Below are 25,906 nucleotides of genomic sequence, written 5' to 3' on the forward strand. Positions count from 1 at the left end.
CCAGGGTTCTTTGTGCTGGCAGATAGTTAATAGAGCAATTGCCACCATTGGATGACTGAACAGAGGCTTGTGTGCCAGAGGACAATGCACAGATACTACCCCCCCCCTCGCCCCTCTGTGTGTGTGTGTGTGTGTGTGTGTGTGTATTTCATAGCAGTTATTGTTATTGGGATGGGGTCGTCCATATCTCTGCCCCCTTCCATTTCCCCACACCTCTCCATTCCCTCACTCTCATATACATCTAACTCAACTAAAGGGTGCTCAGGTCCTCTATCTACCTACTGACATTCTCAGCCCTTCTCCTCTATTAATGGTTTCTGTTAGGAAAATACCATGCCTCCCCGGGCGACCTTTCCAACTCAGTGGGAGAGTGTGTGTGTGGTGTGGGGGTGGTGTTTCAGGACACAGACTGTGAAGATGTTGAATTTTGAGACACATATACAGATGCATGCACACACACACACACACACACACACACACACACATGCACACACACACACACACACAAAGAGACAGAATTGAGTGTGAAAATAGGATATTTTGAAAGGAAAGTGCCTCAGTTTCTTTGACCATTGCATCCCACAACTTCAGGGCTACAGGGATGCCTTTGTCGACTGGGCTTGTTATTTATGGTGCCCAGGCTCATGGACACTCTCAAGATGCTTGGCTTGTGAGTGTGTGTGTGTGTGTGTTGGGGAGGGGTGATTTAGCAGTGAAGGCCTCAAGCCTGGAGATCAGTGATTCTGTGGCAGCAGTTGCAAACAAACAAGGCCTAGTCAAGAAGAAGTAATGAGCTATTGATTTCTCCATGTCTTTCCTTATGGAGTCGGGCCCACAGACAAGTCTAAAGATAGGGTCTGGGTAACATCACTCTGTTACCACACAGCGACTCAGAATGACTAAACAGACTGTATGTCAAAATGTCAAAGAGAACAAAAGAAGTCAAACCATATAACCGCTGCATAATCATAACCGTGACATTTACCATTACCATAGCAGAGATTACTCTTTTTTTTCTCATTCAGCCTGGTTCTCCTCCTTGATGATGCGTTACTGCAATCAGGTTATCACTGTTAAACAAGCTTCTTGTTGATAGATTCTCAGAACCAGCTAAATGTTCTAATTCTTCCTCTCCACTCCTTGCTAGTGTGCTAAAAGTAAAGCCCTGTTCCCGTTGTGCCTACGTTAAAGACATGGGACAAATAGCTTCAGGGGGTATTAATTATGTCATACGTAGTGGCATAAATTACAGCCCCCAGTATGTTAATGCCCTTCTCATAAAAAAGAAAGACAAAAATAAAACTGGACACTGAATGATATAGATGTTTCATATATGATCTTTGTTACAACTGAAAAATAGCATCCATCTGCTGTTGGTAGTTGCAATAGCCGCACGGCCCAAAGCTAAGCCTCACAAAAAAATCTATAACGATTTGTCTGTCAGGTCTCTATGAAATAAGGGAAAAGTCACTATGTTGGTTTCTTTAAGAATGACACAAGCCAATGGCTATTATGAAGCTGTTGGGATATTTATGTAAGATGAAGAAATCTAGATATGGACACAAACATGGGGTAGGGTGAAAACATTAACATTTGTCAAAAGGAGGTTTATATTGGCAGAGTGTAAAACAGAATTCTCCGGCACAACAGAATTGTAGTTTCTTTCCCCAGAGCGCTGCCTCGTGCGTAATCACAGCCCACATACATTCTCTGTGTGGATTGCGACTCTGCATCTCGACTGGCACTTAACGTTAACTTTCCTCAGACATACTCTACGAAACGCAATTAACGACGGCGTTCACTGATATCAGTAGGAGGATAAAAGTTTTGTACCGCGGCTCGTGCATATTGTTTGTTACGCGCGCACTGTTTCCCCGTAAACAGTTTGTGAATATTACAGAAGAGCGAGTAGATTCAACACCCCCTGCTTCTCCCTGGGGCGTCTCCTTTCATATTCGTTACCTGGTTACAGCCTAGCGATGGCGTAGAGCGATGTAATGTTGAGCCGAGGACTTCCCGTGCCATACGGTTTGCGGTGGCACATTGCAAACGAGTTGTATAGACGCAATGTAAGTCGGGCTCTAAGTCCAAATGACTGACGAACATCTGCCCAGCTGAGTGAGCGAGTAGCAATTGATTTAGGTTTTGTTAAAAGCTGTAAAGATTTTAGCTGTCAAGTAAAGAATTACATGGCGCTCGCATTCCGAACGTAGTCTAGTTTTTCATAATTCTTTGGATATCCACAACGCACATTTCCAGGATCTGCGTTGCAAAAACAGTTTCAGGTAAGGTGAGTTTCCCCATTTCCTTATTTGTGCAAGAAAACCTGAGTGTTCGAGTAGCCTACACATGTTTCGATGTCAAGTCTATACTTCATTTTACAACGAAATAGGCTACATTCCAAAGTTGTTTATGGCCCAGGGTGACTTGCTTATAGTAACATATTTTTTTGGATTTAAAATAGGACACTTGATCTGCTTAATGTGGATCCCACAGCAGTAACTGTGGGCGCAAGAGTCTCACAGTGAGTCCCTCAATCAGGAGTGGAAGTGTAGTGCTGGTCAAGTGTGATTTAAACACAGGCCAGCAGACCACTCTGTGCAGTCAGTGTGAAGTGAAGAGACACAGTGTGGAGGTACATGTTAAGAGTGTAATTCATGGACATGTCACAAACATACTATTACTAGAATGTTTTGCATGCAAGTTATTTTCACATTCACACATATTTCACATTTATGGCATATATTCCAACATCAATATGTTGTGTAAGCTGTTCCTTGACAATTGTACATCTTTTTTTTAAATAAGGCATCTACAGTACTACTTTAGTCTTACTCTTTAGTGTCAGTCATGTCTTTTATACATGCATATCTTGGAGACAGCATCCCTTAGCCCTCTGTCACTGATTATGCATTGTCTCATGTTTTAGAAGTAGAAACACAGTGAAAAGATGCACAGCCACATAAGTGAGGGGTCGAAAGAGAAAGGGGAGAGAGAAAGAGAGGAGGGGAAGAAAGAGAGAGCTCATGCATCTACATTAGTGTTGGTTTGTGGCCTCAGCACTGCGGGGTGAGGTTCGGTGGGCAGGGTTTGGGGATGGTAGAAGAGGGGATGATTAAAAACGGAAACCAGTGCAGCTATCCGCCCGCGCTAATTAGCAGCTCCTTGGGATCTATGGCTTCCTTCCTTCAGATGACCACCCACTCGGCCACTCCTGAGCTCATCCACCTGGAGCGCACTCATTCACAACCTTAATAGGCGGGTGCTCGTGCCTCCTCTCCACTGTTTTTGCACTGTCTCGTGAATTACTGCAAGAGAATATCCCTCAACCTGTACTCTGTTCTCATTGTGGGTGAGAGCATACCTTGTTATACACATCTGGCCTGTCCACATGAAGGATGAGTACACACAATCTTGCACCGCTAAGAAAACGTATAATGTACACCAGTGGTAAAAGCCAATGTTAAGTATACATATGTATCAGTGTATCATACATATGTATGTACATATGTATCAGTGTGTGTGTGTGTGCGGGCAAGGGATGGGGGGTCAAAGGAGGTTGGACTTGAACATATAGAAATGTAAATGTGTGTGTATGTACACCCACAACTCCGAGTCTGTAGAATTCCATAGGTGCCCTCCCCCAGGGTTCTCACATCATGGACAAATAATCTAGCGTGACTTCGGCTCCCACAACCACACATGCTCCTTACAGCTTTCTCACCAAGAATAGCTTTCTGCTACTCACACGTCTTTGCCATCTGTCACCTCCTGTTCATGTATGTTTGTATATATGCTGTCCAAATCACTCCAGCTGTCAACATCCTACATTTAGCTTACACATAAAGCCAATCTTTACACAATTGATTGCTCTTCAAAGGAAATAACAAGCATGTATATGATATTACACTGCTTATTTGTTCATTCGTTTAAATAAACCCAAAAGAAATTCAAATGAATTATAATAAGAATGTATATAATATTGTGCTGATTGTTTATTTGTTTTAAACAAGCTGCTTAATTGGTAGTACCAGAAGTGTACTCCGATAAGGACAAAGACAGCGGAGAGCAGCAGAGCCTGTGTCCAAAGACTGAGAAAGCAAACAGCCACTCTTGTTTTCCACTCATTTCAGATGAAACTAAGACTGTTAGAAGATGCTGAGGCGAGATGAGAGACAGAACAGAATGCTAAGGAGAGACGACTGAAACTACTGAAGTGGGAACCAGAGAGGCAGAAAATAAGGTTTTGTGTTTATCTCCTCTGATGTATGTGTGGGTTTTTTTCATGGTCACCGTGTGCATCTCTCGCGGCATCTTGACAGTCACTTTGAAACGGGGGAGAGCAGACGAGGAGGGTGGTGGGGTAGTGTGTGTTGTGTGTGTGCGTGTGAGGGGGGCAGAATTAGAATGAGAAAGCCGAGAGATGGAGCCTGATATCATGGGTAAGGTGGCCCGAGCCAAAAGCACTCCAGAGATAATGTGGAGATGCATTAGAGATGTGTGCGGTTTATCCACGCACAGATTTAGAGGGGATTTAATTTTGTTCCGTCTCTCCCAAGACAGAATGTTATTTTACTTTCAAGCTTCGGGGGTAATGCATCAAAACCAGATATTCATATTGTGATGTGCAGGGTCACCTCTTTCATATTTTTTATTCATGGTTTCTCAATACTCAAATAAGCCCATGAAGGGGTAACTCATTTATGGAATGTTATCTTGTGGCAGTAAACGTCTTTGGCAAGGAATCCATACACTGTGTATACTGTACATTGAGTACCCTGGCCTTGACCTCCAAATGCATGTTGGAAATCGAAACATGTTTGCATAAACACACTTCAAGATCTCACTAAAGATGTATGATACTGTGAAGCCGGTGGGTGGATTAACAATACTCCCCTTGAAATGCCTCCAACAATGACTGTTTGTCGCAGACCAGAGCAACTTGTGTCACAGCGCTGAGAGAATTGGTTGTATTTCATACAGAAACACCAAGGTTTTGCAAGACACTTGGTCAGCAGCACGTGAAAGTGCAAAAACACTGTGATGTGTGGACTCCCATGTTGTCATCTAATTAGTAGAGGCTGATAATGGAGGGGGAATATTACTGTAGCACTAACATCTTAACAACAGCCCACAGATGCAAGAACTAATGCAAAAACTGTGTCAAGAGTGAACCAGCTCACAGAGAGGGAGAGAAAGGGGTTTATAGAAAGATTTGCTATGAATGCTAAATGCTGATAAGTTCTTCAAACACCAGTCATGCAAGTGCCACTCCCCCTACTAGAATGACCTTGTGCGCCTTGTGTCACGTCTGCGCCATGTCTCGTTCACTCATTCCTCTATTCCTTTTCTTTTTCTTTGTTTCTTTGTTTCTTTCTTTGTTTCTTTTGTTGTTCTCAAACATTTCACTGTTGGCACTAATGAGAGTGGATCCCTAACTTCTGCCAAGCCACTGTCATCCTCAGCAACGGCGGTGCTCAGGTGACAGACTGCCAGTATGTCGCTATCACAGAAGTCTGGGACAAAGGCAGTGGCACAGGCAGCTGCCCTGGCACCTCGAGTGTGTGATACGACAAAGTAATCACTGACAAATCACATTTTCCTCTAGGAGCTGTTTATTTGTATGTGGGGTGGAAAAACTATTCCAGTAAGTGTGGTGAATATACATACAATACATGAATGTGTGTGTGTGTGTGTGTGTGTGTATGTACATGCATGTGTGTGTGTGTGTGTATGTGTGTGCCTTCAAGTTCAAAAGCTTTGTGGTGCGACAAGTAGAGCTGCCAGCCCGTTGATCCCAGTGAGCGAGTGGCCCTCTGACTGACAGCTACCCCCAACATACACACACCCCTTGCCATCACTGAGTCATCTCCCTTGTCTGCTCCACGTCTGGCTGGAGGATTCATCCTGCCTCATCTCCACATAAAAATCACTTCTTCAGGAGAGCTGCAGTGGTGCAAGCAATAGCATCCATTTCTATGGATGGGTGCAAGTAGGAGCACAGGATTGAGCGCCCTACTCCAAATATCTCTCCCACTTATTTTCCGCCCCTCCACACTGTCCTGTCTCCATACATGAAGTGTACTCCAGAATCACTTCTGCTGCACTGGACTTTAGGGCTGCAACATTTAACTTAATTGATAAACGAATACTCGATTAGTTGACAAATATTACAGTAAATTAATCAACTATTTTAGCAGTAGGTAGTACTGACTAGTTTGGGGCATTAAAGAATATACCTCAGAATTCTCTGCTTGTAGCTTCGTAGACTTGAACATTTACTCTATGACAGAAAATTAAATATCTTTGGCATGTGGACAAAAGAAGGCATTTGAGGACACATTTTAGGGTTTTGGGAAACAATGATCACATTTTTGTTTACTGTTTTCTGACATTAATCAATCAAATAATTAGTTGATTAGTCTATAAAATAATCGACAGATTAATCAACTATAAAAATAATTGTTAGCTGCAGCCCTATTGGACTAACAGCCATCCTCTCAGAATAAATGTTGAGCATTGATCCAGCTTGTGTATGGCTACAGCATTAGATGGACCAGATTTCATTAGGCAAGCCACACATGCAAACAAAGACGGTCGGAAGTGACTTTGCCGAGATTTATTGTCCCCTGCTGCGTCCCACACTGTTTAACAGAAAATATCCAATTAGTTGATTGTGTCCTCTGGGAGACTCTCAGACATTTACATTATCAGTCAGAGGGGCAAGTTATATCTGTGCCTATACATCAGTGAGCACAAAGGCTCAGAATGACCAAGAATTGCTCTGTTTTTTCTCTCTCTCTGCTTGCTTTGGATGGAGCTCATGTATGCTCAGTGCTGCTATTTATAGTCGTACGGTCAGTAAAAGTCATTGCAGACGAGGGCGCTGCATCACGCTGACTAGAGAACTGCGCTCAATTTTGTTCAGTTTCTCTGTATACTCTTGCTCAGAGGGTTCTATGTGAGACACCCACACTGGTCCTTTTCACATGAAAGGAGCTCTCACAACAGAGCCACATTTCAGTTTTGACATCTGTAGTGTATATTTTACATAGTGCCTTCAAGGCATCTCTACTTGTTTTTCCTTTTTTTTTGCACCAACTGGCGATATTATCACTGAGTGACTTGAATGGCTCCTTCAAAATGCTTCACTGCCAAGCAAAGTGCCGTATGAAATGACAGTATAAAGGGTGCGTTGGACAGATTGCGGTTCTCATCCACATTTTTATGCAAGTTTGTATTCACATCTTGTTCACATCCTGAGCAGATCTGAATATGTGCCCTTAACATTGCCAGGTGTGTAATGATAGTTCTGGGGAAGTCTGCCAAGCATTGCCTGCACACCTGGTTAATGGATCGTGTGAGATATTTCAATCAGGACCACTCTCGTCTAGTATAATGATCATTTATTAGAGGAGTAGGCTGACAATTATGTTTGGCTGAACGGCTTAGTTCAGGGGGCTTCTTGTCATGCTAGTAGGTATAGATAAGTGATCCTCTGCAGCTTGCGGGGGGGGGGGGGGTGATGGGTGTTGTGGAGTGAGCTCTGCAGATGAAAAGGAACGGCAGAACAGCTTCTTAAAAGAGCCTCCTTCCTTTTACAAGGCAACTTTAGTTAGTGTTGGTCAAGCTGATGGCTGAAAGGCGGGTGGACCATTAGTGGCCTGTCTGACTTAACGGTACACTGCTTTTCAGTACTAACTTCAGCCCAACATTTCTCTCTATCTAGCCAGATAGCCATTTATTGACATTCAAGGCTCAGTCCATTAACTCCAATACAAAACTGAAATGAATTGCACACAAAACTAGAAAATGTAATTTCGAGGAAATTACCAGTGCATGAAAATATAAACATACTGTATATTAACATAAAATGCGAAACAAACTTTTATTTGGAAACAGTTGGCAGGAGTCATAGTTGATAACAACTGACAGTTGAAATGTCTAAACAGTTAAATAGTTGAGTAGTTTAAATAGTTAAATTATTTAATAGTGAATTATTGTAGTGAGGACATTTATTTTGAAACAGTTGTGGGCAGAGGAAATAGGAACAGAATCTGTAGTCTTAAGAGAGCCAGATTGTATGCTTAAAGCCTGAGACAGAGTATATAGTTTAAAAGTTGAATTTAGATAGTGTTTAGATAATGGATGTTGATAGACAGAAAGTTGAATGGATGTTGATAGGCAGATTGTTTAATGGATGTTGGTGGATAGTTTAATGGGTGGATGAGTGAATGGTTTGAAGAGGATGAATGGATAGAAAGTTGGATGGAATGTGCCTTATATCCTTGTAGAATGGAGACACAGAGAGAGTTGGCCTAGTTAAGCAGAAAGCAGTTGATACAGGTGCAATCAGTTTAACTGGCCCTTTGATGGGTCCTAGTAGTTAGCAGCTGGAAGTTGATACAGGTGCAAATCAAGTTAATTAGCCCATTGTGATGTCATCAGCCCAAGTTAAGTCTATGGGGAAAAATAAGCTTGTTTTTTATTAATATCTCAAAAAGTATAAAGTTTACAAAAGTGAAAAATACATTCCCCACGTGTCCTTTTCAAGACCTACGTTACAAAGTTTGAACGAAGTTTATACGTTAAACGGTTAAAGCTGAATTAGACGCAGAAATTTGGTGGGAAGAAGAAGAACAAGAACAAGAAGAAGAAGAAGAAGACTTCGGATAACAGAACAGTGCATTTTCATGCACTGTAATAAAAGAAAAAACAACGTTTGGTTGAATGAGAGCTGAAGGAACTTTGCAAGTCCAATAGAGGTGCTCTGAAAAGTGTTCTGTTGTTTGACAGGAGGTGAATAGATTATCTTTGAAGGTCACATCTGACAAAAGCTTTATTTGAAGCAAATGATTTCAGGAAGGAGTGCAGTTGGCTTTTACTTGGCAACAGCAAGGTTACTGCAATGGCCAGGTTATGCAGAGGGCTGGCTGAGAACAGTAATTTTCATGATAAAGTCGCAGAGTGTGTGTGTATGTGTGTGTGAGAGAGAGAGGTGTGTGTGTGTGTGGGGGTGGGGGGGGGGGGTACAGCCATTTCAGGAACAGGATACTCCCACCCAGCCACCCATTGTTCCTACTGAGAATGCCGTGATTTGGCTTGTCTTATTTTACTGATAGGCTACCTCAGACGCACCAGTAATTTATTCTCTCCCATGTACTGTATTGTATGTCTTGTTTTTGTGGAAAAATGTTCTATAATTACAGGACACCCCCCCCAGGGCATTTTTAAAGGTGAGCTGAAATCAAGATGAGATGTACCAGTGCTTCAAGGCTACCGTTTTAAACTGAAGGATGGGATCTCATGAAAGGCTGCAGGCATTATACAAACAATGTTTACCAAAGAGGAAATTTGTGAGTTCTTTGAAAGGAGAGTGACTTACTATGATTGCTGCTCTTCTGAGGCTGCAATAATGGAGTGGGCGGCAGAGATGCATTATGATCCTTGTAAGTGTGTATTATCTCAGAAGAGATCATGATAATCTTATGTTCACTGTGAGGGAAAAAACAACATTCAGAGAGGGAAAGAGAGAGAGATGGAGGGAGTGAGGGAGGGTTGCCCTTTCCTCTGACATTTCCACTAATCAGCTGAGCTGCATTTGAAACCTACTGAGCAGATCTTAGCCATGAAGGATCTGTTCTCGCTTTAGCTCCAACGTGGGCACCGACAGTCTTCTGACTAAGAGGTTGTGTAATACTCCAAGGGCGTCCACCACCCTGTAATGAATAATACAACCATGTCACTCTCTTGGAGTTGATGCCACGATCGAACGGCAACAAGAGATATGAGGCAGCGCGGGAAAATGAAATGTTGACAAGAGAATGTTTTTAGACTTGTCTTTTCCAGACACAAATGGGACAAATGAGCAAAGAGAGGGCCGTGAGGGAGGGATGACGTTAGAGGACAAGAGGAGGTAGGAGAGGATAGAGAGAGAGAGGGAGAGAGATGGTGAGAAGGATCTCAGAATGACAGCCAGGGCTGGCAGCCCCTCTTCCTAATCAAAGAGCGTCAAAGAGTCAAGCTGGCATCAAAGGGTGGCGCATTATCAAATGGCACCTGAGAGCGGATGAGAGAAAGAGAGACAGACTGTGTGCGAGAGACAGAGAGAGATGCACTGGGTGGCAGGTGGCACACTGGGAGCAGCTAGAGCCTGATTGGCCGATCAGTCATGTGACCTGCAGGCGGTGTTGGCAGAGCCTCCTGGTGCCTTTTATCAACAAGCACACCGGAGAGCCAGCAGTGTTGTCTCAACCTGCTGCGGGGCACTGCTGTGGGAATATTTACTTGATGTTATTTACAGTAGGGGTCGGATGGAGGAGGTTAGGGGGGGCCTAGGAATGTGAATCCCCATGCATGACTTGTGGGAGGTGTTTGCCGGTTGTGTGTACTTGTCAACTCTGGTAGAGTCTGTGTGGAGTGGGATAGTGTTTGTGTAGACTGGCACTTCTTGTATTAAGAGTCGGTCGGCTCTGCCATGCTGCTTCAGGTGCCAAGTGTGATTGCACAAACAACTTGCATCATATCTGTTCTGTATTCTGTCCGTTTGGTGTATGATAGGCCTCAGCCAGTGTGTGCTCTGTGCTGCTCAGTAGGAAGCCTGAACTTCACTTAAAATATATTGTGCTGGATGAGAGGCTTGTATTGGAAAGACTGACAACTCTGCCTCCAGATGCGCATTGGCTTCTCCCTAGTTTCCGAGATTGTAGTGAAGGGTGTGTGTGTGTGTGTGTGTGTGTGTGTGTGTGTGTGTGTGTGTGTGTGTGCGTGCGTGCATGTGTGTGAGGGGGGCAGGATTGGATTCTTCTCTCTCAGAGGCACAATCATCTCCACGCCACCACATGCCACAGGGCGACTTAATGAGTGCTCCTCTGCAGCTCGATGGATGACTCCCCTGTGTGCCGCCACGAGAAAGAGGCTGATCAACAGCAACAGCAGCAGGAGGAGCACCACAGTCATTTGTATGCCAGGGGACCGTGGCAACCTCCACTTCCACCTCCCCACAAATTAAAATGTTGTCCTGAGTGCAACATCTGTGAGGCTTGTTAAGATAAGGCATTCATCCGGCGGGGCCTTAGACAAGCCTAAGGAAGGGTGCAAGCCTGAATGGAGCTGGCTTGTGAATTCCAGGAGATGGTGCCGCACGGCGCCACCATACCACAGTCCAGGATCTGTACATACCAGTGCCATCAGCATGCCGTAGTTTGTGAGGTATTCAGAGCTGTGAGTGATAAAAGGACATGTGACGTGTGTTCTCTGTGTATGGCATTGGTTACCATAGACCAATGGTTATTAAAATCTCTCAGCCAGTCACAATGCAGCTTTCAAAGGAGCTGTTTTTTCATGAAAAATCAGGATTGTGAGAATGCATTTTCCATTGAGCGTTGAGGCATGTTTTTACATTTTTGAGTTTTTTTTCCCCTTTGAAACCAAGAAATGTTTTTTAGATACAGTGTGTGTGTGTGTGTGTGTGTGTGCGCGCGTGTTGTGTCATCAACTGTGAATGTGTTGCTTGAATACAGCCATCAGTTTCTCAGTTCTCTGTGCTTCCTGTGATCTCCAGACTGCAGTCTACAAGGCCTAACATTAACGTGATCTCCAGACTGCCAGTGAATTCACCGGGTTGATCATTTGCTAACGTTAAAGAACTTTGTTGGCATATCGGTTGTGAAGACACTCTGTGCAGTTTTCACGGATCATCCTTGCCCTTGGACATTTTCAGCTGGTTTGGAAATTGGACTAATTTGAACATCATCTTTCCCCTGTTTAAAGGAACCGTATGTAAGATTGTGGCCAAAACTGGTACTACAATCACTTTCAAATTACTGTAGAGCGGTGTATCCCCTTCCCCTCCCCTCTGACTGGCAGAGTTGGCAACCGGATGCCGAAACTCTACTGACTTTGAGATTAGTAGATAGGTGGAGGGTGGCGCATTAGGCCAAAACACAACATGACAACATCAACATCAGTTGAGGGCTGCAACTTCACTTTTTAAATGACAATATCCTGGCCAGACTACTCAGTGATATAAGTATTTGAAATGAACATGATTTCTTAATGTCTAGTGACATATCAGGGCAATTTTATGATTAATTGAAATACATCTTTTACATACGGTTCCTTTAAATATATTTTCTTTTTTTTTCAGTTTTTATTTGTTTATTTGTTTTGTTGTCTGCCTTGTATGTCTTGGTGTCATGGGTACGCTGGCGACTACGCCACTCCGTCCATGATTTTTTGTATTTGTTATTTTTTAAATGTATTTGTCATGTCTTGATGTCATGGGCTTACAATCACGCTCCATCCGCATCGCTTTGTCTTGTTATGTGTCTTGTTTGTTGGAGCGCTTTGGGTTGCACTATGTGCATGTTAAATGCGCTTTAAAAATAAAACTGACTTGACTTGACTTATTCTGTCATCCATTTTTTATGCATTGAGTGGAAAATCAACTTACTGTATTATCCTCTTGTTTGCTTTTTGTTCGCAGCTGAATTGTCCTGACAATTCGAACCTTTCTCCTGGCTTCTTATTACAATGCACTGTACTGTTCTTCCTAGGCTTCTTCTTCTTCTAACACAGTTAATGCAACGTCTACGTTTAATGTAGAAACTTCATTCAAACTATGTTACGTAGGTCTTACTTAGGACATCTGGGCTTTGTATTTTTCATCTTTGTAACTTTTATACTTTTTAAACTATTTATTAAAAACTACTCAAAATTTCCCCATAGACTTAACATTGGGCTGATAACATCACAATGGGCTAATTAACTTGATTTGCACCTGTATCAACTTCCAGCTGCTCATCTAGGCCCCATCAAAGAGCCAGTTCAACTGATTGCACCTGTATCAACTGCTTTCTGCTGAACTAGGTCAACTCTTTCTCTGTGTCTCTCCATTCTACAAGGATATAAGGCACATTTCATCCAACGTTCTATCCATTCATCCTCTTCAAACCATTCACTCATCCACCCATTAAACTATCCATCAACATCCATTAAACAATCTGCCTATAAACATCCATTCAACTTTCTGTCTATCAACATCCATTACACTATCTACATTTAACTTTTAAACTATATATTCTGTCTCAGGCTTTAAGCATACAATATGGCTCTATTAAGACTACAGATCCTGTTCAACTGCTTCCTCTGCCCACAACTGTTTCAAAATAAAAGTCCTTTAAACTATCCAACTTTTTAACTGTTCTCAACTGTTGTAACTGTCAGTAAACTATGACTCCATCAACTGTATCCTCTGCCTTCAACTGTTTCAAAATAAAAGTCCTCACTCGCTAGTTAGCATCATTAGCATTGTTAGCATAGTTGACATAATTAACTATTTAGCATAACTGCTAAAAATGATTAGTTAAGTTAGCTAAGTCACATGGTTAGCATTGTTAACATAGTTAGCAGCATTACCATTATTAGCATTTTTAAAAAAAAAACTGCTAGAAAACATTAGCTAAGTTAGCTAAGTAACTTGGTTAACATTATTAGCTTTGTTAGCATAGTTAGCATAACTGCTAGCAAACATTAGAGCCATTCCAACTGTCAGTTATTGTCAACTATCTACCTATATAGAGCCTTTAAACTATTTGTCTATCAACGCGCATTAAACTATCAGTCTATCAACAACTTTTAAACTATCTACATTCAACTTTTAAACTGTTTACTTTTAAACTATCAACTTTTATTAAGCTATGCAACCACCATGTCTATCCTAGCATCACCATAGTAACCATCTATATATTATCGATTTTAACTATACATGATATTTTACATCACAACTTTTGCATTTTCATGCACTGGTAATTCCTTGGAATCACATTTCTAGTTATTATAGTTATTTTTTTACCTTTTCAAGAATGAATGCGACTCTAACCGCTTAACATATAGACATGTTGAAATAACCGTTTTGTAGGTCTGGATTGGGGCAAGAGATGTATTTTCTCAGATTTTCTTAAAAGTTTATACTTTTTGAGAAATAGGGGATTAAAAATTTTAAAAAGCTAATTTTTCCCCCATAGACTTCAAAAGCTATGATGTCATAATGGCCTAAAGGCAGCTGCGCTTGTTAAAGGTCCAGTATGTAGAAAATAATGGAAAATAAACTGTAACCATTCCAAAAATGATCACCATATGTTGTCAGAGAGTAAGGAAACACGATGAATTGAAGTAATGGCTTATTTGACAATATTACTCTAACCCGTAAAACCCCATAAAACCCATGAAAAAAAAAGAGTTACGGGGCGGAATCTCTTGGAATTTTCGTTTATGTTTTGAACGATTAATTCTAGAATAGCGTATTAATAATGGGCTAGCGCCAACTGTCAACAGCTGTCAGTTGTAGTCATGAACGCCTACGAGAGGCAGGAAAATTTCCAAAATTAAAACAAGAAACAAATTAAGTCGACATCAGAGGAGCTTCCTGAGATGGTGACGTCTTAGTCAAACGAAGAATATCAAGTCGGACGCAGAGCTGGCCATATTTCTCCACAACAGGTAGCCTAGGCTAAACTTAATCTGCATCGCTAACTTCAGCTAAATATGTTACATTGGTTAGAGAGGTATGTTTTGTTTTCACTGTTTCCGTAATGTGTAGCTAGGTCATGGTTGAAGAAACGTTAAAGCAGCTGCAGGTCAACGAACATTAGCTAAGTCTTCATTACATCTGGCAACCCAGAAAAGGCTCGCGTCTGGTAGTCTTGAGCGCGTTCACCAGTGTTTTGATTTTGGCCTACAGAACGTTCGGTAACAATCCTACAAATCGCACCTTTAAGCTCCCAGAGTAGTTCCCGGGCTAATTAGAACACTGGCACAGGTGTCACCTGTGAATCAACCAAAGATTCTATAGTTAACTAAGATGAATCATAAGACGATTCACCAATGGAACGAAATGGCACTAGTTCCGGACTCCTAAATAGGCGTGTCAAAACATAAACTTTTCTCTGAATAAGCAATAATAACATATACATATCATTTTGTATACTATTTTACAGTCATTGTTTGTGTGTGATGCCAATGAAACACTCTTTCAGACACGGAATGAATAATTTCATTTTGCCCTGTTAAACGAGCTTGCTAGCTAGTTAGCTAACGTTAGCACAGTAAACGGAAAGTGAATGGCAATGTTCGCTAGCTAGCTAGCAGCTAAGAACTTTGGTTAAACTTATATATTGTTGCAAACAAACCTGAAGTAACATATGTTCAGCAACTTTGTGGTAGTCTACTAGTTCTAGCAAAAAATATGTTAGGTTAGTTTATCAACCATCTCTGAGTTTAGAGCCTCTGAGAACAGGTGGCTGTGCACCAGAGCTTTGAGGAGACAGTGACAGATCACGAACAAAGCTATTTTTTGTCTTTATTTGTTTTAGTTGGAAAATACAATTTCAATGTCGGAATGTTAGGGAGACATGTGGCTTCTAGAAAATGGGTTCAAAACTTACACTGCTGAATGTAGGGCTATGGGATTGGTCATATTCCGTGAAAATGTTAATTTCTCCCATAGGAATACATAGACACTGGACCTCCCGCTAGACTCCTAAATGGGCGTGACAGCTTCGAACCCCACGTCACAACGTGCCAGAATTTACCCTCTTATGAATCGTCTCGCTTTATCAACCGTCTCTAAATCAACTGTCTCAGCTTCTAATGCATACAATCTGGTGCTCCCTAAAACTACACATCCTGTTTAAGTGTTTCCCCTATGTCAAAATAAAAGTCACAGCCATATCTCATGCTTTGCGCATTATATCTCCAGAACTGTTTGACGCATATGCTTCAAATTTGGTACAAGTGTTTGTATGGACTCAAAGATGAAGTGAGTTGATGTTGGAGGTCAAAGGTCAAAGGTCAAGTCAATGAACACTCTGAGTGCGATATCTCAAGAATGTCTTGACATACATGCCTGAAATTTGGTATGAGTATTTGTATGGATTCAAAGATGAAGTGAATTGATGTTGGAGGTCAAAAGTCAAATGTCAAGGTCAAAAACACCTTGAGTGTTATATCTCAAGACCGCCTTGACACATGTCTTTTGGTACAAGGGTTTGTATGAACTCAAAAATTAAGTGATTTAATGTTTTTTCCAGGAATTTCCCCACCAACATTAAGCCAGCAGCTTTCCACTATTGTAATTCCTCTGGCATTACATTCTAGTTTTTGTTGAACTCTTCAAATGTTCTCAGCTTGTTCTTGCATTGTGTTGGCAACAAAGCCAGAGGAAATTATTCTGTCCAACTGAGTTTTTAATGAGCAATGGAACTTCACAAATCCAATAAAATTATGTCTCTTCAACAATAGACACAATTCCTAGTGTCTACCATCTGGACAATATTTATCTGTTCCCTAACACACATAATAAGTAAGTGTGTGTGTGTGTGTGTGTGTGTGTGTGTGTGTGAGAGAGAGAGAGAGAGAGAGAGAGAGAGAGAGAGAGTGTTTGTGAGTGTGTGTATGTCTTGTGCAGTGTTGGGCAAGTTACTTCCAAAAGCATAATGCATTATTTATTACTTGTTACTGTCATCTCAAAGTAATTTGTTACATTACAATATTACTGTCTTTGTAAGGCATTACACTACGTTTACATTGCTTTCACCAAAGTAATATAATATGAATTTAGTAATATAATATAATAAGAAATATGGATTTGGTGTTCTCAATAGATCTTCATGTGTTCAATGCAGCTCATTACACGGCAGGAGGTGATGTGGTATGGCATAATGACTGAGCTAGGCTTAAGGCTAACAAAAGAACAATATAATGGTTGCAGTTATGGCTCATGGGACAATGTAGGCCCCAAAGGCCAAAGGTCACTCAAGTTAATATAGTAAAATATAGCCATAGTGAAATTGTATGTTGACTTTAAATGGTTCTCATCATTGCTGGTTGCCTTTTCTTCCACTTACAGTAGTGTAGACTTAATGCAAATAGAGAATAATGGCTACGATCTTTGTCTGTAAAAACAACATTTTAGTTATTCTCACTGCTTGAAATGAGAAGTATAGCCTAACCATGTTAGATCTGTTGCATGAATGGCAAAGATAACTCAAATTCCCTTTCTATAGTCATCTAAACAAGGCAATCAAATTCCAGGACCAGCATAGATTACTTTTTTAATTCTTGGATAATCTTCTCTGGTGCCAATTGAGCATTTCTCAATTTTGGATTAAAAAGCAAAGTAACTGCAGTTACTGAGAATTGTACCGAGTAAAATATTAGTGAAATTGTATTGGTAATGCCTTACATTACTGCATTACAGCAAAAAGCAATGCATTACTGTAATTACATTACTTTTTTAATGCATTACTCCCAACACTGGTGTTGTGTTATTTAATGAAAAAGATAGAGGTTTGCTTGTCTTTAGTCAAATCTCATTTCTCTGTGTGTGTGTGTATTGGTGCATGGTATATGGGTAAGGGAGAAAGGGAGAAAGGCAGGTGTAAGTGTTCCAGGAGGTCAAACACAGACACGTCAGCACTTTGTTTGCAGAGCTGTGTTTCATACATCAGTAGACACATGCATGCACGCACGCACGCACGCACGCTACACACACACAACTTGCCACATTTTCGTTACATGTGCACTTAATTAACGCACTGACACAAAACACTTGGATGTCTCCCCACACATCCTGGGTGCAGATAAAATATCAATTATCAGTACCAGCTGTGCTGTCTGTGTGTGGGAACATGCGCTGTTGATTTTATCTGAGTTGTCAATAGGCACTGTGGCTGGCCAAACACAGAGTTCAGGGCAAAGTCAACCTTCTCCATCTCACTTAATTGTTTCCTGTCTGACCCACAACCTTGACCACACCATGCGGCCATGTCTTTCCTATCCACTCCCTCTTATCAGTTAATTGTGGGTTTTTCTGTTTGTTTCCACCGAACCACTTTGTCATGTGTACACTTTTCCTTGCCTTTGATCACTATGTCATTTTAGCGAAGCTTTTATTGATCATTTCAGGACATTTTATGGCTGATTGAATGACAGGATTTGACTGCTTACATTATCAGTGTTTTCCTGTGACGCTAGCTGGTGTCTTAAAGCAAAACTAAGACGAACAGCTGGTTAATATTTGGGTCTTGTTTAAAGCACTGTTATATGGATTATCAATTACTGTACACCTTGTTATGCGTAACCTTCTGATTCTCCTCATTTCACCCAGAAAAATTCACATGTACTGAATAACTTAACTGGTATGTAACTATATGTATAGCTTGTAAATAACTATAGCTTGTGTATGCATATGTATAGCTATGTAATTATTACATTCTTCTTTTCCAATCCTCAGGACTAATGCAGTAGCCCAAGGGTGGACAGACTAGTGATCATTGTGGGCTTGTAAGCAAGGCACCATGGATTTTACCAGCACATACCCTTTAGTAGACCAGTTCAACGACAGCGCCAATGACTCGTGCAACTTCACTAACAGCAACAATACGATGCTGGATAACCCGCATGGCGCCATATCCAGTGTGCTCATCCCGCTCATCTACTTTGTGGTGTGCGTCATCGGCCTGGGCGGCAACACGCTGGTCATCCACATCGTGCTGCACTACTCCAAGACCGAGTCGGTCACCAACATCTACATCCTGAACCTGGCCATCGCCGACGAGCTCTTCATGCTGGGCCTGCCCTTCTTGGCCGTCCAGGGCGCGCTGCACTCGTGGCCGTTCGGCTCGCTCATGTGCCGCCTGGTGATGACGGTGGACGGCATCAACCAGTTCACCAGCATCTTCTGCCTCACAGTGATGAGCATCGACCGCTACCTGGCCGTGGTGCATCCCATCCGCTCGTCCAAGTGGCGCCGGCCACAGGTGGCCAAGGTGGTCAACGCCACCGTGTGGCTGCTCTCCTTTACCGTGGTGCTGCCGGTGGTGGTGTTCGCCGGCGTGCACAGAGGCCACTGCAACATCATCTGGCCGGAGCCGGAGAGCGTGTGGCGCGCCGCCTTCATCATCTTCACCTCCATCATGGGCTTCTTCCTGCCGCTGCTGATCATCATCCTGTGCTACCTGCTCATTGTCATCAAGATCCGCAGCTCGGGCAAGAAGGTGCACGCCACGTCCACCAAGCGGCGCAAGTCCGAGCGCAAGGTGACGCGCATGGTGATCATCGTGGTGGCTGTCTTCGTGCTCTGCTGGCTGCCCTTCTACGCGCTCAACATCCTCAACCTGATCATACGTCTGCCTAACGTGCCCAAGGGCCTCTTCTACTTCGTGGTGGTGCTGCCCTATACCAACAGCTGCGCCAACCCCATCATCTATGGCTTCATGTCGGACAACTTCAAGCGGGGCTTCCGCAAGGCGCTGTGCCGCTCGTCACGCCGCGTGGACAACCACGACCTGGCAGACGGCAGCGGGCAGCGTGGCGGCAGCCGGCAGCGGCCGGAGGAGCCCGGGGAGCCGCAGGACGAAGAGCTGCAGCAGCTGCAGCAGCAGAGGCGCCACGTGCTCATGCCCCGCGAGAGCCTGCGCAGAGTCGTGCGGCGCGGCGGCGACGAGGAGGAGGACGACGACGATGACGAAGATCAGGAGGAGGTGACGGAGATGACGGAGATCTGCAAGATCGCGCAGAACGGGAACGGGAACATCAGCCGGCAACAGGCCGAGACCTCGTGCGCACTGCTCTCCGACAAGGTGGCAGCCTCAGAGGCGCAAGAGCTTATCTCCCCTAACGGGAGGGGGGCGGCGGCAGGGGATTGCCTAGGGAAAGCCCCAGGTTTTGGGCCCCCAGGAACTGTGCCGGCCTTACTTAATGGAGCTAAAAACGGAAGTGTCAAGCCGTTGCCAGAGGAACCAGTGGAGAAGAACCCTCTGCTGGAGATCAGCTATTTGTAGTGTGAAAATTTGTTACTGCATCTTACTTGAAATAGATTTACAGTATTATTGATTTCACTCCTCAGCAGACTTGCTCATGGTTTTGAACTTCTTTTTTTTTTCAGTGATAGCGGAACAAAACTTATCTTATTTAAAGGTCTGTGTTAATGTCAAGATATTTGTTATGTGGCAGACTGATCTCTCTTGGAGGCAATTTCTCAATGCCTGACCTTTGAGTATATAGCATACATCCAACTGTGACCATTTGTGACTTTACAAGAAAAATGAACAGATGAGTACATACACATCATGAATGCACAGAGAGGACAAAACTCAACCATTATGTGCATAGTATCTGCATGTGCCTTTATCTAGATTTGGCATGGGGATATTTAGCTTATCTCTAGCTGTCAGTCTCCCATAATTGAGCATTGCAGTGTTCTCAGGTACATCGATTTAAGACCCCGGGGGTTTAGTTGGTTTTTGAGATCCCAGTGTGAGTCCAAAGCTAAGTGCTCATAATCACTCTTACTACCCATATTAGCATTTCCTCAACAAAAGATGAGCAACCAACCAAGCACGGAAATGATCAATACGAACCATTTTCTTAACAAAAGACTAGCCACCTAAACACACATTTCAAAGGCGGCTCTACCAAATGCCGCAGAGATGGTATGAAATTTCTCCGACACAAATAAATTTGTCATTGTCACAAATTTGCCGTCTCCCAGCAGTCGTGCCCAAAGCGTTGAGTGCGAGCTCCGCAATCCTCCGCATTGCCTTTAATCAGCCTAAATGAGGTGCAGCTGCACCTTGTTGACGCACGGCAAGTGTTTACCAGTCGCCACCACTTAATGGCTGATATTTTGGTACCCAGACAGGTTTTTATGGTGGTCGAGAACAGAGCAGGGCATGAGGGGAGGGTGGTGGTTTGCACCTGTGTCACACACCACTATCAGGCAGCAGAGGCAGCAGCATTTATTGCTGGGTGGCTCACGGAGGACTTGCACACTAGTGAATAACATCTATCAGCACTTTATTAGCCACGTTTAAAACAGCATCACTTTGCCTGCCTGGCGAGGACAGGATTTCCACGTAGCTTCTGGGTTGAAAAGCCCAGATCCATTTTAACTGATGTTTCTGGGCGGATGAAGGCGGACAGGCATTTATCCTGTGAAGTTTTTACATGGTTCATAGATTCTTTTTGTGTGGGAGGTCATTTGGAATCTAGTGTACATATTTTGAAAATGTGAAGAGATTTTAAGCTTATTTTGGGATCTAATGTTGTGGACTTTTACCATGGATTATAAAAACAGCTCATCAGTGGAAATAGATTGAGTGTAAGACATAATTTCAATAACAATACGTTTGTGGTTTAATTGTCATCATGAGTCATCCACTGGATTTCCTGTAGAGCCAGAATAAACTGCAGGCAGAATAGTTTAAGTGCTTTTATGTAGCTTTTTGAAGTGTCATGCACCTACCTGCCTATTTCCTGTACATATATGTATTATTATAATATGTAGAAATGTTCCCATAAATATGTCCTTCAGCAGAGAAACTCATAAGTCAGTCAGTGTAGGCAGTACGGTAAATTGCTTAGCAAGAAATCAAAAAGTCCTACTGGGAGAACACCAGTCTCTGAGGAAGATATGTATATGTAAATGCCTCATTGGTCAGCAAATACACACACACACAAATACACACACAAATACACAAACACAGTCTCAGAGTTGTAATATCTTGTTCCTGTTATTGGCACAGTTTGGAGCTAAATATGTCAGCGTAAAGTGTATTTTATGAGTCCCATAAATAAAACACTAAATCATTTAATCGGTGGCAAGGGAGAGTAGGGAGAGTCCCCCTCCAGGATTCATATCCCTCTATCCATTTCCACCCACACACTCTCTCTTTCTCCTCTCTCTCTCACACAAACACACACTTATCTTATCTCTCTCTCCCCTCATATGCAGTATACCTACATGGATCTACACACTCATTGATGTTCTTAGAAAAACAGAGAAGTAATTAAAAGATGATTAAACGATTAGACATTGGAGTAGAGTGCTCATAAGATGCTCGCACCTCCAGAGATTTCACATGTAATCAAGAGTGAGAGACAGGAGCACGAGAAGTATTTCTGCATTTCTGAAGTGTTATACTGCTGTTGTCACTTTGTTAGTTGTTATGAGCAGCGAAATGTTAACTGTGATGTTTTTGCTATTTGTTCTTTGGGTTTTCTGACCATGCCTCCTTGTTTTAGGGTTGCCATTGTATTTACCAGGGGCTGCCCACTGCAGAAGATTTACAATCACAGATCATGGGGTTAAAGGGTGGGTGGGTGGGTGAGTATTTTTCTCTCTGAAATCTGTATCATTGGACAGTTTTTCATATCATCTGTATGAATCATGGGCCATTTGTTTCCCGAGGTGGTGCCACCCACGCACAGTAGGGTAGGGGCACACAGCAGGGTCCAGAGCTGCGCAACCACCGCCACCACCACTGCTGGAGGCTTCTAGAACACTGAGCCATTATTCCCTCTCTTCGGCAAAAGGCTTCTGTGGAACTCTTGAGCAAACAAAGACATTTTGCTGTGAGGACTGAAATGCAACCTCGGCCCATTCTTCCCCCATGCACGTCACAGAACACATAGCATTTCATTTCAGGCTTGGCTCAAACATTCATTTTTCTTTCTTCTCAGTTTCTCTCCCACCTCGGACTTGTGTTGAAATGTGATGACCACACCCCGAAAAGGCATTGGAAGAGTGTGTTTGCCTACTTGATTTTCGTCCACTGAAAATCATTTTCAAGATCAAGGTTTATCTCTTTTTTTGCAATGAAAATGCAAAGACAAATCTTGTGTTTAGACTATTCTTTCACACAAACTCGCGTCACAGACCTACTGTACACCGACCACTTGGAGGTGCAAGCAATCGGAGTTTTGGTTGATTTGACCATCAGTTAACTTCGAAACAGACATTTTACTGTACTTTGGATAGACAATAGCAATACATGATAGGAGTGATCAACGTCAAAAAATCTAGACTGGAGTAACTCAACATTTGACACCTCCGATATGTTTAATGTTCTAAAGGTGTCAAATAGTCTGCTATAGTTACCAAATTCATAACCAAGGAGCCAGAACTGAACACGCATGGATGGCTATAAAAGCTGTGCTTTCATTATACAACTAAACACGACAAAATACATTTATAACCCTTGAGCCATCTCCTTACTATGTGATCGCAATGGCTATGCAGCGTTTGTTTGCACCTCCAACAGCGTGGCATACCTGGTTAGTTCCCTAAAACGCCCTTATGCGCCCACACATACCTATTGTTTGTGTGAAAGAATAGGAAAATGAAGATTATCCAGTTGAATTCAAAAATATGCATTGCATTTTTTTTTATCTTAGGTTTTGTTGTTGAACAGTGGTACAGCTTGTGTTTAATCTAGTGGCTATTTTTATCTTGCACGTCTTGCAATATTTGTTTGTGTGTGCCTCAGCCGCAACCAAATACTAGATTTATATTTCATAAAAAGGATCAATAAATATTTTGTCTGTAAAGTAACCTCTGTCTCTTTCCTCATCATTTGCTCTCGTTCCCTTTCTCTCAAAGTGCCATTTTAATTTTTTTTTTTTTTGGGGGGGGGGTTTAGTCAATGTCATTTTTGGGCCTTTATTGCCTTGCCTTATTTATGGACAGGACAATAGAGAGTGAAAAAGAAAGTAAGGGCAATCAATAGGTGCAATTCAAGGATAGTTGAGTCAGAAAATTGAAAGTTTGTCAGCTTTAATTACGTTTACAACATGACGGAGTGACAACATTTGCCCTGGGTATACTATCTGCTTTAAGCTGTTACTGCTGTAGAAACTAAATAAATAAAGGATCTAAAATCAAAGATGAATTCCAGTGTGATATTGACCTAAAGTGTGTTGAAACATGATGCCGAGTGTGAACATATGTCTCATCAGACCCGGCGCCAGACACAAATTCACGGACGGGCATTACACTTTTCCAGGGGGGGCACGGGAACTTAAATTGATCACGGTAGTTTAAGCTTACACTTGACAAAACATTCTAATATGAAAATGTAAATGCAATTGTTGTAAAATGGTGCAGCTCCTTTAAGAGAGCCCCGTGCGCAGGGATGGAGAGAGAGAAAGCGAGAGGGGATGTGTGTTAGAACTGAGATGCGTGTGGAAAAAGTACGTGCTGTTGAGACTGGAGCTAGTCATATTCAAAATAATGCAAAAATAAATCCGCAGATAAAACCAAAATCCTCGTTCATTTGCTAACCACTTTCAGATAGTGTTAGGGAGTTCACCGAAGTTACGGATAACTTCGGCCCTGGAGTGGTAAAGCTCCCTGTTCTCCGACTAGGTCAGAAGAAAAAAACAGTAAAGGGTAACGCTCTCAAACAAACCCAGAAACTACTAGGCCTACTTCTACTAACTATGATACGAGATATAGCCTACCTGCGAGCCTATAAGCTATATTTGTCATCGGATGACAGGGGTTAGTGCAGAAATGAAGTAGACTGCGCCACGTAACCTCCTCTCCATTTAGGTGATGGGCTTACCTAATGTTCCTGATTGATTAGCTACGGAATAATACAGATTTTATTTGCTACTTGCTAGATTGACAAACGTATAATATAGGCCATAATTTAATAAGTGTTCAAAATCAATCTATGGGTTTGTGGTTGGTTGGAGCAGCCAAGCTCGTCCAGGGCGGGCACAGATGACTTCCAGGACGGGCCCGGCCCCCCAAAGCCCCCCCATGCCGCCGGGACTGTGTCTCATAGCTCATCTCAGCTTGCCTCGGACATCGGCCTAGACATGAAAATAAATCACTGTTTTACACCATTTACGAGGCTCAAAGTAGCTCCATACTTCATTGGTAGACTTCCGAGGGCCTTGACAATTAGAACGAGACTTTGAGAACTTTGAAAAAGCACCGGTAGTTTATTTACAAGACGATTTATACAGACAGTACCTTGAGGAAGATTACCGTTCGCCCAGTGTTTCCCATACATTGACTAATATGTGGCGGGCGCCACGAAATCAAAACCGACTGCCACACATTAATCTTCTATGTTGTACTATTTAAATTAAAGATAAGATAAATTCCTTTCATTGAGCTGCGCTTTTTACGCACGCAGCCTTTCCTTGCCCCGTCCTGCCACTCTCTCTCTCATAACGAGCCCGCTGCCCCTCCTCTGCATGTGCATTTAACAAAACAATAACGATTGTTGTTGCCACATAGAAGCATTGCATAGAAGATGACGGCCTAAATTGCTATTAACTCATTCGCGCCTGATGCTGCATGACGCAACATTCTATCACCCGCCTGTTGCTGCATAGCGCAACATTGAATCTCCCGCTGGTTGCTGCATAGCGCAGCATGCTTTTTATTTCATGCTTCTAGGTGCTACAGAGGCTTAGATATTACATTTTGGTAGATGTTGACAATTTTTAGTATTTTTTTCAGAAAACCCTCAGGAAATAAGGTTATTTAGTGTAGAATGTCATAGGATTCTATAGGCGTTTTTAGTAGGCATTTTAGGTGTAAATGGGTTAAATCTGCTTAGCATCGTGACAATGCTGCACAGAAGTTAACTCTGCTAAGGTCTTATCACAACATAGTACATTGAGGAAACTAAACTAAGTTAAAGGAACCGTATGTAAGATTGTGGCCAAAACTGGTACTGCAATCACTTTCAAATTACTGTAGAGCAGTGTATCCCCTCCCCCTCCCCCTGACCGGCAGAGCTGGCAACCCGGATGCCAAATCACTACTGACTTCATGATTAGTAGATAGGTGGAGGGTGGCGCATCAGGCCAAAACACAACATGACAACATCAACATCAGTTGAGGGGTGAACTTCACTTTTTAAATGTCAATATCCTGGCCGGACTACTGTTGTCAGTGATAAGTATTTTAAATGAACATGATTTCTTAATGTCTAGTGACATATCAGGGCCATGGTATGGTTCCTCTAAGTTATGCAATCAAGCAGTATCCAGGGCCGTTTGGGGGCCCCAAGCAAAATGGACATGGAGCCCCCACCAATCGCAT

At 42.5% G+C, this 25,906-nt stretch overlaps 1 protein-coding gene across 4 annotated transcripts; it reads left to right on the forward strand.

The window, feature by feature from the left end:
• The first annotated feature begins 1,753 nt into the window (after positions 1–1,753).
• On the forward strand, positions 1,754–22,153 carry LOC125295568 (somatostatin receptor type 5-like). Of its 4 annotated transcripts, none has more exons than XM_048244888.1 (3): positions 1,754–2,290; positions 4,134–4,243; positions 18,296–22,153. In XM_048244888.1, exon 3 carries the CDS (start codon positions 18,360–18,362, stop codon positions 19,842–19,844), a length of 1,485 nt encoding a protein of 494 aa, XP_048100845.1. In that variant the 5' UTR covers positions 1,754–2,290; positions 4,134–4,243; positions 18,296–18,359; the 3' UTR covers positions 19,845–22,153. The 4 variants fall into 4 exon arrangements, with proteins under 4 accessions (XP_048100845.1, XP_048100846.1, XP_048100848.1 ...); XM_048244889.1 differs by having other exon boundaries at positions 1,754–2,285; XM_048244891.1 differs by lacking the exon at positions 4,134–4,243.
• The last annotated feature ends 3,753 nt before the right edge of the window (positions 22,154–25,906 follow it).

This window comes from Alosa alosa, chromosome 6 (assembly GCF_017589495.1).
Source record: "Alosa alosa isolate M-15738 ecotype Scorff River chromosome 6, AALO_Geno_1.1, whole genome shotgun sequence".
In the NCBI taxonomy this organism is placed as follows: domain Eukaryota; kingdom Metazoa; phylum Chordata; class Actinopteri; order Clupeiformes; family Clupeidae; genus Alosa; species Alosa alosa.

Bases quoted from the DNA above. Each gene is read 5' to 3' on its own strand.
- LOC125295568 (XM_048244888.1), top strand. From the start codon at position 18,360: ATGGATTTTACCAGCACATACCCTTTAGTAGACCAGTTCAACGACAGC.